Source organism: Saccopteryx leptura, chromosome 11, assembly GCF_036850995.1.
Source record: "Saccopteryx leptura isolate mSacLep1 chromosome 11, mSacLep1_pri_phased_curated, whole genome shotgun sequence".
NCBI lineage: Eukaryota > Metazoa > Chordata > Mammalia > Chiroptera > Emballonuridae > Saccopteryx > Saccopteryx leptura.
In genome coordinates this window covers 43,486,652-43,499,219 of record NC_089513.1, presented here as the reverse complement: position 1 = coordinate 43,499,219, position 12,568 = coordinate 43,486,652, and the positions used below count along the sequence as shown (strand labels likewise).

Genomic DNA, 12,568 nt, shown 5'->3' with positions numbered 1-12,568 from the left:
ATCGTGGAAGGTCCAGAGGACATCCCTGTAGTTTCAGTGCCCAGTCAGGCAGGTGAACATCTTGGGTGGGGAGGCAAGATAATAGCTGTCTATAGTAGGGAAGAGAATGTTATTCACATCATGGTCTAGCTAGGACTGAGTTTGAGCATTGCTGCTGATGGATATTTAGTCTTTTCCATGTAAATTGGAGTCCACTGTGGAGAGAAGAGGTCCTTACCTCTATTTCTTTAACTTCAAAATGGAAATGGCTGATGCTTATGAGTGGTCTCAATAATTGAAATCTGAGGGGTAATGTTATCAGAAATTCATAGAATAAAAATAAGTGCAAGTCCAAAAAGATTATAATAATATAAAGAGGCAAGGCAAAAACAAACAAACAAAACAAAAATACAAGGACACTTTTATTTTTGTGTTTCTTTACTTCACCTAGAACTCAGAAATGGATTCTAGTCCCATCCCACAAACTGCCTCAGGTTCTCTGCCCCGCTCGGCATCACCAGCAGATGGTGCGGTTCCAGCGCTTTTCGGGACAGGGGCGGAGCGGACGGAAACCGAGATTGGGTGACTCAGAGGCATCCCCGCCGCGCTCCGCCCCTCGCGCTCTCGGATCCCTACACCGTCAGGCAGCGCCGCCGCACCGCCTGGTTTCGCTAGAAGTGCCCGGGCATGGATTTCTTTTGGGAAACTGGGTTTGGGAGAATTTGATCGGAGTGGTACTCGGACCTAATATAAATACGTATTCCCCTGAGGAATGAGGGTTTCACTATGAAAAACAGCCTCCCAGAACTCCCATTGGTTAAAACCTCGCCATCCCCAACCAAAGAAAAAGACAAAAGGGAGAGACATTCATTTAAAGCAGGGGTCTCAAACTCGCGGCCCGCCGAACAATTTTGTGCGGCCCGCAGACTAATCCACGAAGTTCAAAATATTTTGGATAAAATTAAGTAAGCCTAGGGGCCTACTTGTATTTTTCATTTCTCTAGCATCCTAGCTAGATATTAGCTTAGTTAACAGCAGTTGTGATGCGAATTACAGTTTCTGGTCGTTTTGTGACAGAGTAAACTGCATGTACGATTGTGCTTGTTGTACTGATTTTTTTTTTGTTTTCAACTGCAGTGAGAAAAGTGTTGCATAACAGTTGCCTTTTGTAGACCTAGTGCGGCCCGCCCAACGGCTGTGATCTTGCTCAGCGGCCCACATGCTGAGTTGAGTTTGAGACCCCTGATTTAAAGCATGAAACTACACGGTCGGTATAGCTCCAGAAATATTCTCCCAGCATGGATTCCAGAAGTTAAATTGCCCTGGTCTGGGAGTCCCTTGACCCACGCCGGGCCCCAGCGGGAACAGGCCAGAAAAGTGCAGAGCAGGCGCTCTGGGAGACGGCGGGCTGTGACATCGTTGAGTCTGATTACACTCAGGGCGCTGCTAGGCCCCGCCCCGCCCCTCCCCCTGGACCGGCCCCGCCCCCAAGACGGGTCCTGGGCGTGGCCGCTGTCCCGTCCCGCCCCCTAGACCAGCCCCGCCCCCCAAAACGGGCCCTGGGCGTGGTGGCAGCGGCAACGCCCAGAAAGGGGTGGAGCTTGCGACGCTTTCGTTCTTCCTGACCTGCGCGCGTAGCCCTCCGCCGCTGAGTTCTTTTCCCTCTGTCGGCTGGCGCCGGGTTCTGAGAGAGCCGGTGACGCGAAGCCGAACGGATCCGAGCCGAGCTGAGCCGAGCTGAGCCGAGCTGAGCGGAGCCGAGCTGAGTCCGCAACCCCGCGCAGCGGCAGCATGAGTGCGCGCGGCCTGGCCCTGGGCCTCTTACTGTTGCTGCTGTGCCCTGCGCAGGTGAGCGGCCGCCGGGCACCCGGGTGGGCTGTGGGGGACGAGGCGGGGCAGCGATGCTGGAGAGCGGCAGGCAGTGCAGGGGCGCAGGTCCAGCGCTTTGGTCCTGGGGAAGTTGCTGTAACGATGGAGTCCTGGGAGAACCCCACCTCTCCGGATTCTTTCTCCGGCCACGCACTTTTCCCTGCGATCAGAAAGAGGGTGGCAACTGGGAGCTACTGGTTTGGCCTGTTTGGAGCTCATTTCAGCTGTGGTCACCTAATTTCTGGGTTGGGGATGTGGGATCCGAAGGAAGGACGACAGTCAGTAGAGAGGGATAGAGATCTTATTTAACCTGACTTTTTTTTTTTTTAATTCTGCCACATACATACGAACTCTTCATAGATTTGTTTAGAAGCTCCTACCCCTTTATTTCCTTGTCTCCTCCTGTAAAGGTGTAAGGCGAGGTAAAGAAAGGAAACAGTTCGTCAAGCACCAAATTGGAACAGTCCTAGGTACTTTGGTCTTCAAAAGAGCGCAAGTTGCTTCTTACCAATTCCCTTTCTCTTTGGAAACTGACGCCCATCTGGGGGTGATATGCCCTTGTCACAATACTACCTAGCCACAGAATGGGGCCTGAAATCGGTGCCTGACTCCCTGGGTCAGCTTTGTCACACTGCTGTTTCTGTGGCTACAGTTTTCTCTTTGAAAACTTGGGGGACGGAGCGGGGAGAGCAGGGTGAGGGGGACGTCACAGGATATAATGCTGATTAAGCCAGATCGGGATGAAAGAGTGACCTCTGGGAATCCTGTGCCCTTGTGCCCACATATAGGAGTGTGGGCAGTGAGAGGGTAGTGAGTCACAGGGAGGCAGATTGAGGGTTTTCCCGGGACCAGATAAACCTCTCCTTAAACTTCTGTGTAGTTCTCAGAAGTAGATGGGAGATGCTGACCCAGTCAGTAAAGAAAGGCCCAGGAGACAGGAGAGCTATGGCTCCTCCCTCTTGTATGTGTATGCGAGGGACCCCAGCAGTGTGCACCTGCGAGGGGCAGCGAAGAAAGCAAGTTTCAAGAAGACATTTTGGAAAAAAGGGATGAATGGCTTTGAGCACATTGATATTTCGGGCATCAGCTTTTTCTGAAAATAAACAATACCTCATAGGATTATTAGTGTTGTTAAGTAGCATGATATATGGAGAGACCTCATCACTTTAGTAAAAACTCAAGAAATAGTAGCAATTATGTGCCTGGAAGAAAATACAGCTGTCCAGTTTCCCTAGAGTTTTAGGTCAGGATCTCATAGGAAGGCTTCACATTGTTAAGTAGCTTTCATTTAACTCTGAAATCCTTTTTACGTGGAGGTAGTATCCAGGCTGATGGCCCAAGAGTTCCTCTCCTGCTAGGATTTTTGGGATAGGTCTGTCGTTAGCCACGAGTCTCTTACAAAATGCCTTGAAGCCTTAACTGGAAAAACTATTGTTATTTTATAAATTGTTTTCAAGTCTGCAAGAGGCTTTCAGAATTTCTGAACAGATTGGGGGGTGAGGTTGGGGCGGGGGATGAAGTGTTTTTTAGAATTCTTACCTATGATAACAGCTCATCTGGGTTTAGTTTGAGCACCAGAAAGTTCTTTCACAGAATTACAAACTGTCCTTGAAGGTCTAAAATACATTTGAAGAGATTTTTTGCTTTTCTTAATTTTTAACTTTTACAAATAATGAACTAACATTACTAGAGTGAATGATTATATAGTCGCTTGAATAGTATATGCAGTTTTGAGAAACAGTATATGTATAATCCCTGATTGTAATTTTTATAAGCTTTTTCTTGAGGAATTTGGAACCCAGTGAGGCCTGGGTAGGGATTAAGACATTAAAATGGCTTTTCCTGAGATCAGGAATGGTTTACTGTTTTTTGGCCTGAGGGTGTTGGAGAATACCCTCCTGAAGATGGAATGAGTGTGGGTAATATTTCCCAGTCCCTCCTACTCCTTGGTTGATGCTGTGACCAGATATTCTACTAACATAAGTAATCAAGGGAAAATAGGAATTTTTTGTTTTGTTTTTTTAGCGAGTGGGCAGAAAGAAAATGACTTGCTGAATAGGTCTTTGTATTCCTTCAGTGTTTGTCATATTACCCAGTCCCAGAACAAAGCATCGCTCTGGTCATGAAGACAGTATAATCTCTCTTCCCTGAGGAACCCTTCCTCCCAAAAGGAATGCTTTTCAGGGTGTTGTAAAGGTGACACGTTACCTACTACAGAAGCCTGGATCAGACCATCTCTAATCTGATGGCAGCTCGGTGAAGGTCATCTGCTCTCTGACCAAATAAACTACTTGCTATGAAAACCTTGCCCGTCTTCCAAGACCCAGTTCAAATGCTCCATCATTTATAACATTTGTTATTCTGTTCCCCCAGCTAGAATGCCCTCCCTATGAAGTTCTAAATCTTTTCCTAAGGCATTTACTGCCTGACAAAAGACTTTGAGTTAAAAGACCTGAATGTGGGTCTTGACTCTTCCTCTTACTAAGAGTGAACTTGGGCTAGCCAGTGATCCCCCAGATATCCTCAGTTTCTTCCTCTGTAAAATTGGATTAACAACTATGCTTACTTTTCAGGATGCCCGTCGAAAGAGAAAGAACTAGTATGAATTGATTGCAGGCTCCTTGAGGGCAAGAACTGTGTTTTGCCATCTGCAGTATAGCCAGGACTCTTGCTTTACTGATTCACCAAATCCCCAGGCTTTCCTGGGTTCAGATGAGAGGGTAGGATGGGTTGGGGATTCAGAGGCTAGTGCAGGTCAGAATTGAATTTTCAGGCCGTTTCTGGGTTGATAATCAATGGCCAACTATGGCCAAACTGGTTTTCCTGTGTTGGACTATGTCTCTTATTTTCAGTCTTTGGAAATATTTGCTTTGGCAAGAAAACTTAAAAGAAAAGCAAACAAACAAACAAAAAAAAACCCCTCACTGATTCAAGCATGCCTTTGGGATATTTAAGTGAAGCCTTAAAATTTTTTCTTTATCTTATGACAGTCCCTAAGGTCACAGAAGAACTCAAATTATTGTCTTTCACTAAGTTCATACATAAGAACTGTTTGCTATGGACACAGTGTAGAATACAAAAGTAGGTCAAAAGAATAAACTACGGAAATCAGTCTACAAACTGTAAAGTGATGTGTAAATGTTAGTAGTTTCTATCCCTGTCTTACGCATAGTTGATGGGAAGAAGGGTGAGTATGTTTTAAAAATTACAATGCAAAGCATACTATAGTAAAGACAAGGAAAGAATGTTATAGGGAGTCCATTTTTTTTTTTTTGTATTTTTCTGAAGCTGGAAACGGGGAGAGACAGACAGACTCCCGCATGCGCCCCACCGGGATCCACCCGGCACACCCACCAGGGGGCAACGCTCTGCCCACCAGGGGGCGATGCTCTGCCCCTCCGGGGCATTGCTCTGTCGCAACCAGAGCCACTCTAGCTCCTGGGGCAGAGGCCAAGGAGCCATCCCCAGCTCAGGGCCATCTTTGCTCCAATGGAGCCTCGCTGCAGGAGGGGAAGAGAGAGACAGAGAGGAAGGAGAGGGGGAGGGGTGAAGAAGCAGATGGGCGCTTCTCCTGTGTGCCTTGGCCAGGAATCGAACCCGGGACTTCTGCACGCCAGGCCAACGCTCTACCACTGAGCCAACCGGCCAGGGCTTAGGGAGTCCATTTTTTAGCTGACCTTTGGTGGATCAGTTAATGCTTACCAGGTGGACAAGAAGAAAACTGGAAATAAGGGAAACGTTACCTAATGGTTACTAAAAAACCCTTTTACTTATTAAGGCTGGATTTTATGGTATCTAAGTGATCTCAGTAAAGCTATTTTAAAATGACATTCTAGTTTACAAGAAACTAAAGAAAAAGACATCTAATTTTTGCATAGTACTTCTATTGCTAGGACCCTGCTGATCTTGCTTTGATCTCAGAACAGCCTTTAAGATAGGTGTGATGCTGTTTTTCTTGTATTATAGATGTGGGTATTAGCACTCAGATTTGTCCCAAGGTCACATAGCTAGCTAATAAATGGCGGACAGGGTGCTGGGGCCACTCTCTTCTGGTTTCTGTGCTCTATCCAAATTCAATATATTGCTATCAGTTTATTCATATTTAGCAAACTCAGTTGAATGTGTGTTCAGCAAATGTTCCACTTGGCCAGGAAGGCACTTCATTCAAGGCATGTTCCTAGCTTTACTGTGCTTTCCTTTAAGCCAATGAGAAATCGGGGGTGGAATTAGCCTGCTGGCCTCACCCATTGTTCAGTTGCCGCACTGTGAATATCCCACTGGAAAAACCTGCTGGCAGTGTCCTTTCCCGTCCACTTTTATACTTTTATTTTCATCTTTTGACTTGGATTATTTTTCAGACTGGGGGTGCTGGAGCTCAGCAATATCTAGTACTCACTAGTAGTGTGAGCTTGATGAGTCTCTTAAAGAAACTGCAGACTCCTTTATCTGTGAAGTGAGGACTAGCTGAGCCCATCTGCAGGTGGGCCTGGTGCTCACACAAATTATTCTTTGTTATGTGGATGTGTTCACCCCAAGTTGGCTGTAAAACAGAGTGCTAGAGATTTCCATTAATGGAAGTCAGCCCAGAGCAGCCTCCAACCCAAATGGCCTGTCATATTGTCTGGTCCCCTCGCTGGAGCTGGAGCTGGGTATGTCTCCAGGTTCTGCCGTGGTTTAATGCATGCAGGACAGCAGCAGAGGTGAGGTGTCGCAGCCCTGTGCTTCACCTGTGGTGGGATGGCTGAGTGCAGGCCCAAAGTTGAGGACAGTCAGTTGTACTAAGAAAGAAACTGAGCCATGATCTGAAAGCTGCTTAGAGATGCACTTAAAAAGATGTGAGTGGGCCTGACCAGGTGGTGGTGCAGTGGATAGAGCATCTGCCTGGGATGCTGAGGATTTGGATTTGAAACCCCAAGGTCACTGGCTTGAGTATGGGATCATAGACATGACTCCATGGTCACTGACTTGAGCAAGGGGTCACTCGCTCTGCTGAAGCCCCTTGGTCAAGGCACATATGAGAAAGCAATCGATGAATAAGGTGCTGCAACAAAGAATTGATGCTTCTCATCTCTCTCTCTCTTCCTGTCTCTCGCACACACTTGTTTAAATATATATATATATTTAATATAATTATATATACGGTACTTATTTCTACAAGTGGACAAGTTTATATAGAAAGAGGAACATGTAGGATTATAAGCCCATATCTGGCGCATTGTCAAAATCTGAAGATATGTCTTGTGTACAAACTGAGCTGGAGTCTGAACAGTACAGCAACTGGGGGGGGGGGGTATAGGATGGATAATGCTTATTTTGGCGCTCAAAATCTCTTCTCATTATAGGTTTTGTCACTGGTGAGCCATGTGACCTCAGATAATCTCTGACCCTTAATTTCCTTACCTATAAAATGCTGCAATACTACTCCATAGGGGTCTGAGAGATAAAATTAGGCAAGAAATGAGAGAGAAATCACATAACTTTGTGCCTTACTAAACGTTATTGGCATTCAGTAAGCATTTGAATATGAGTTATTTAGTACTTTATTCAGCAGGATTTTCTAAAGGCCGCCGGGAGTACAGGATTCAGATGCTGATGTTCACAGCTCCCCACATGATACTTGCACGTAGCTCCCTATTAGAGTCTATCTAGCAGTGGCTATAGTTGCTCATATGCAGCAGATGTAGCCTTTCCTAAGCTATTACCATTATTGCAGAAGCTCTCCTGTCCTGTCATATACCCAGTAATTAAACTCTGGACCGTGTTGTGAAATATCTACCTGACCTAACCTTTAGAAGTAGAGATGATCTACCTTGCCACTACTGCATTCTGAGAAAAAGCGCAACCAGCAGGTATCATTTTTGAACTTCTTAGATAATCCATTTGAACTCCTTCAACTCATGAGTTTTGTTGATTTCTGATTCACCTCTGCTGCTGTCCTGCATGCATAAAACCACGGCAGAACCTTGAGGATTTTATGGTCTTGTGAAGAAGTCACGACAAAGCAAGAAAATACTCTTGCAACCTCTCCCCAGATGTACACCTTGTAATTCTCATAAATATAACTTCTGCTTGATCTTAGGGCAGGAGCTAGCAAAGTATGGCCTGGCCAGTGGCCGTCATTATGAATAAAGTTTGCTTGGGACATGCCCACGCTCATCATTTACCAATTATCCATGGTTCCTGTTGAGCTACAACAGGCAGACTTGAATATTTACCGTAGACACCCTACGGCCCACAAGCCGACAGTATTAAATATTTGACCCTCTAAGGAAAAGTTTATCCTGCCCTAGGACAGGGATGACACTCACCAGAGCTCTGGGCACAGAACACCTGCTGACTGGAGCCGTGAGGGTGGGTGCCGTGGACACTGGCCAAGTGCTGCCTGGGGCTGGCCTGCCTCTGCCCTGGGACAGCTCACCTGGCGGGGGAGGGGGCACCTGGACCGGAACCAGGAGAAAGGAGTCAAGAGTTCAGTTTAGTGAAGGCAAGGAGTCTTAGGAGAGGCTTGTAATTGGGAGGATGTTCCAAGATGGGTGGGACTGGAACCTTGGAGAAAGCAGTGGCTAGAGACCCAGATGGTTACAGTTAACGGCAGGCAGGTCGAGCGCAAAGCCAGCTGTGGAGGTTAGTCAAGCTTCCTTTGTGAAAAACCTATTTAAAAGTCACTGCACTTACATGTGTTTGCGGTACACAGCTCCACAGGTTTGTCTGTAGGAGGAACTAAAAGCCCAGGAGACCTGGATCTAATAAATCAGTGCTGGTTAAATCTGAGAAATGAGATGGGGGATGAAGAAATAAGGAGTTTGCAGTGTTATTTCATATACAACTAACTGTGCTGTTTAAACACAGGCAGACCTCAGAGATAGTGCAGGTTCGGTTTCAGACCACCACAATAAAGCGAGTCGTAATCTTTTTGCTGGTGGAGGGTCTTATCTTAAATTTGTAAAATGCAACATGTTGAAGCACAGTAAAGCCAAGTGCAATAAAACAAGATATGCCTGTATTTATGCTAAATGGGTATTGATTCTGTAATTAAAATGAAACCAGTAATTTACTTTTAACATTTTAGGAATTGGCAACATTTTCAAATGCTTATTAAATAAGGTAGTTCTTAGGATTATGAATAGCTCACAAAGAAAGCTCAGTGACCGCCAGATGAACTATAAAGAGTTATTATTATTGGACCTCCAGGTAGAGCTTTAACAAGACCTGTTATTAGAGACTCTGGGTATGTCGAGTGACACTCGGACCCATAGTCTTTGATCCTGTGTGAACTGTGACTCTTCTGTTTAACGTCAGAAGAATAACTGATAACTGCTCTCTGCAGTCCAGGCCACCAGGCTTTTCTCTTACATGGTGGTAAAGGGCATCTGGCCTCATGTTTTACTTTGTGGTAAATACGCATAACATAAAATTAACCGTTTTTTAAGTGTGTGCTTCAGGGATAAGATGTATGTCACATTTTTACACAACCATCACCAACATTCATCTCCAGAACTGGACTCACATTTGATCAGGAGCCCCTTTGGCTCGGCAGGCCTCAAACATAGGTGCTTTACTTCACGGTGGGGCAGACTACTTCCTTCCCCAAGTAAATATTACTTTATTGACATGAAATCCTCACCAAGTGTTCTTGTGTCAGGAAAGGCCGCTGGCAGCTAGACCTTACTCTTATCAAGTGCTCTGCTTAGAAAGGAAGTGAGTGGCCTGCTCACGGGCACTTGACTGCACGGTGTGCCCCTGGTCTTGTCGGTCAGTGCTGCCCTGACGCCAAGGGTCTTCAGGCGCATCTGTCTTCTTTGTCAGTGAAGTCCTGATGGCCCACCATGCTGTGGTGGTTTGGAGACCAAAAATCTAATCGCTGAGATGCCAGCTGGGTTCTGGGTGGGCTGCAGAGATGAGGATGGCCCACAGTGGTCCCCTGAGGAATGGCCCTTGGTGTGGTATGAGAAGTAAGAGCTCCCGCTCCGGAATCAGCCAGGGCCTGGGTAGGGTCTGCCCCTGCGTTTCTTAGATGTAGCCTCAGATGAGTCACTTTACCTGTACAGCCCTCAGTTTCCTCTTCTGTAAAATGGTGTTATTTTAGTAGCAGCTTCACAGATCTGAGGCTTAAGGAGCTAATAAAGGCATACTTAGCTGGGCACTGGGCTGTGCCCGGGTGGGTCAGGAAGACATACGGGAGGTGAAGGTAGCAGACTGCTCGACAGGTGCAGCAGGGGGTGTATGTATGGAGTGGAGGGGAGGGATGCCAGAGCCACAGAAACTGGGCAGAGACAGTCAGGTCCCCCACGGAAAGGAAGAGTGGGAGATGCGTGTGCAGCAGAGCCAGGGGAGGCTTCTGACCCTTGTCTCACAGGCCGTGGAAGGGGGAGTAGAGGTTTCTGAGCATCAAAAACCTTGCAGCTGTGGCTCAGAAAGAGCCAAGTGGCAGCTGTGCCTGCGAGCCATCGCCGAGGTCTGGCTGGAAGGTGCAGAATGGAGAAAGCCATCGCCGAGGTCTGACTGGAGGGTGCAGAATGGAGAAAGCCATCGCCGAGGTCTGACTGGAAGGTGCAGAGATGGAGAAAGAATGGCTGTGGGTTCAGCAGGGAAGGAGTTGGGGGAGGAAGAGGCGCAGGAGGCTGGGACAGGGACCCTCCCTCGGGGACAGGGACCCTCCCTCGGAGACCGGTCGGGAAGGTGCCTAGGCTTCCAGCCCCAAAGAACAGAGATTGGCAATGGCCAAGGCTTCAGAGGAAAGCTTAGTTTCTTTTCGAGCACTTGGGGTTGTCAGGCAGTAGTTGGAAGTGGAAGAGAGGATGGGAGTGGTCTGAGAGGAAGAATGAAGTTGGAGCCGCATTTGTAGGCAGGAGCAGGTGAAGGGACCAGCAGAAAGATGATGAAAATGTGGAAAAGAGGGTCAGGTGGTGTAGGGTTGTGAAGGAAGGCCAGGGACACTACACCAGTAGGGCCTGGGGTGATGGAGGGCAGCTCTCATATTTTAGCTGGAGGTGAGAAGAGGGAGATGAAGTTAGAGATTTGAGATGGGAAAGAGACCACCCTCTGCCCAAGGCAGCTATATGAGTGCAAGCACACATGTGTGTGCCTTGCACAAGGTAGAGTGTGGGAGGAGTGTAATATTAGAGTGAAGACCTTAATCTTTTTTTTTTCCAAAGAAACCTTAAACACTAATTCAAATAATATAGGCATTCCCATTTTCTTTTTTTTTTTAATTTGTCATTTTTTTATTAGTCTTAATGGGGTGACATTGATAAAGCAGGGTACATATGTTCAGAGAAAACATCTCCAGATTATTTTGACATTTGATTATGTCCTGGACTGAATCCTGGTTCTGCCACTCATGAACGAGTTGTTTAGCCTCACTGTGCTTCGTCTATTCACCTGTAAAATGGGTATAATAAAAGCACTTCCCTCATCAGCTGGTTGTGAGGATGCATCAGGTTACTATAAGAGAGCAGTTCAGACTGTGCCTAGCACACAGGAAGTGGCTTATAAGTACTTTGAGCCCCGCTGGCAGGAGGATTTGGGGAAGCAAACCTAAGAACGTTGAGCCAAACTCAGTTTTCCTAAGCCCAAAGAAACCTTGGATATTTTCTTTTCCCAAGGTCTCTGGAACCTCTTCGTGAGGCCCCAGACATTAATAAGTCCTTGCATTTGATTGCGTAGTGCTTTAAAGTTTACTTCCAAGTATATTTTCTCTCTTCTATCAGATGAGTGAAAACTTTGCTTTGAAACAAATGATGTAGATTTTGAAAGATGATCTTTGTGAATACAAGCCAAGCAGCACTGGGCCATCTTTATTCTCTTTTATTGCACTGAGAGCTGACAAAGGGGAACTTAAACTCCGGACCCCATCCTGCCAGTCACGCCAGAGTCATGACTGTGGTTTGTTGACTGGATTTCTGCCACTCGGGTGACGTGCAGAGTGCCCCCGCCCTCACCTTGCCAAGGCCCGGACTTGCTGGCCCTATCGGTCTGTTGAGAATTCTGTGAGGTCTAGGCAGGGGTTCTTTCTACTTAAATTACATGTCAATATCAGCATCACTGTCTCCTTGGTCAGCTTTTTTGCCTTTTCAAACTTCAGTAAATGGGTAATGACCTTTTAGTTGAAAACCCAGAGCCTTGAAAAGAACAATACTTTCCCTAGAATTGTGATTTTTTTTTCATAAAAATAGTGATGAGGCCAAATATATGTTGATGGAAAGTGTTTTGACTTGAGCTGATGGGCACACAACGCAATGAAGAGTTCACATGCTATTGAGATGTATAACTGAAACCTATGTGTTTCTGTGGACCAGTGTCAACCCATTAAACTTAATTTCTAAACAAAATAACTTTTAAAAAGCTGTTGAAATTTTGCACCTCTTGCCAAAGGTTTGGAATGTGATATTCTTGAATACTTACCACTTTCTCATTTATATAATTGCTCTTTCTTGTGGCCTAAACATAATGAAGCAAGATAGGGGTAAGTCATAATTTCTGTTTTAAAATATCAATAATGAAGTCAGAGCTCAATCATATTGACTCTGTAGGTTCCCCCCCCACACACACACACACACATATCCACCCCAGCCTCCTGTTTGTTTTTTCTTTCATGTTTTTAGGGCTTCAGGGCCTTTCGTGGGATTTGTAGCTCAACGCTGGGGACCAACACAGACTAACTTGGCTCCTTACAAACGTGTTGGTCCTGTGCCGTTGCCACTGGAGAAAATTCACTCCA

General features: G+C 46.2%; 1 protein-coding gene across 2 annotated transcripts in view; it reads left to right on the top strand.

The window, feature by feature from the left end:
* The first annotated feature begins 1,603 nt into the window (after nt 1-1,603).
* NPC1 (NPC intracellular cholesterol transporter 1) overlaps nt 1,604-12,568 on the top strand; it is a 55,540-nt gene continuing 44,575 nt past the window's right edge. The window contains exon 1 of one of the 2 annotated variants that reach the window (XM_066353434.1): nt 1,604-1,827. In XM_066353434.1, the coding sequence (XP_066209531.1) occupies nt 1,771-1,827 (57 nt within the window). In that variant the 5' untranslated portion in view covers nt 1,604-1,770. The remainder of the gene's footprint in view (nt 1,828-12,568) is intronic. The other variant, XM_066353435.1, reaches the window with a different exon arrangement.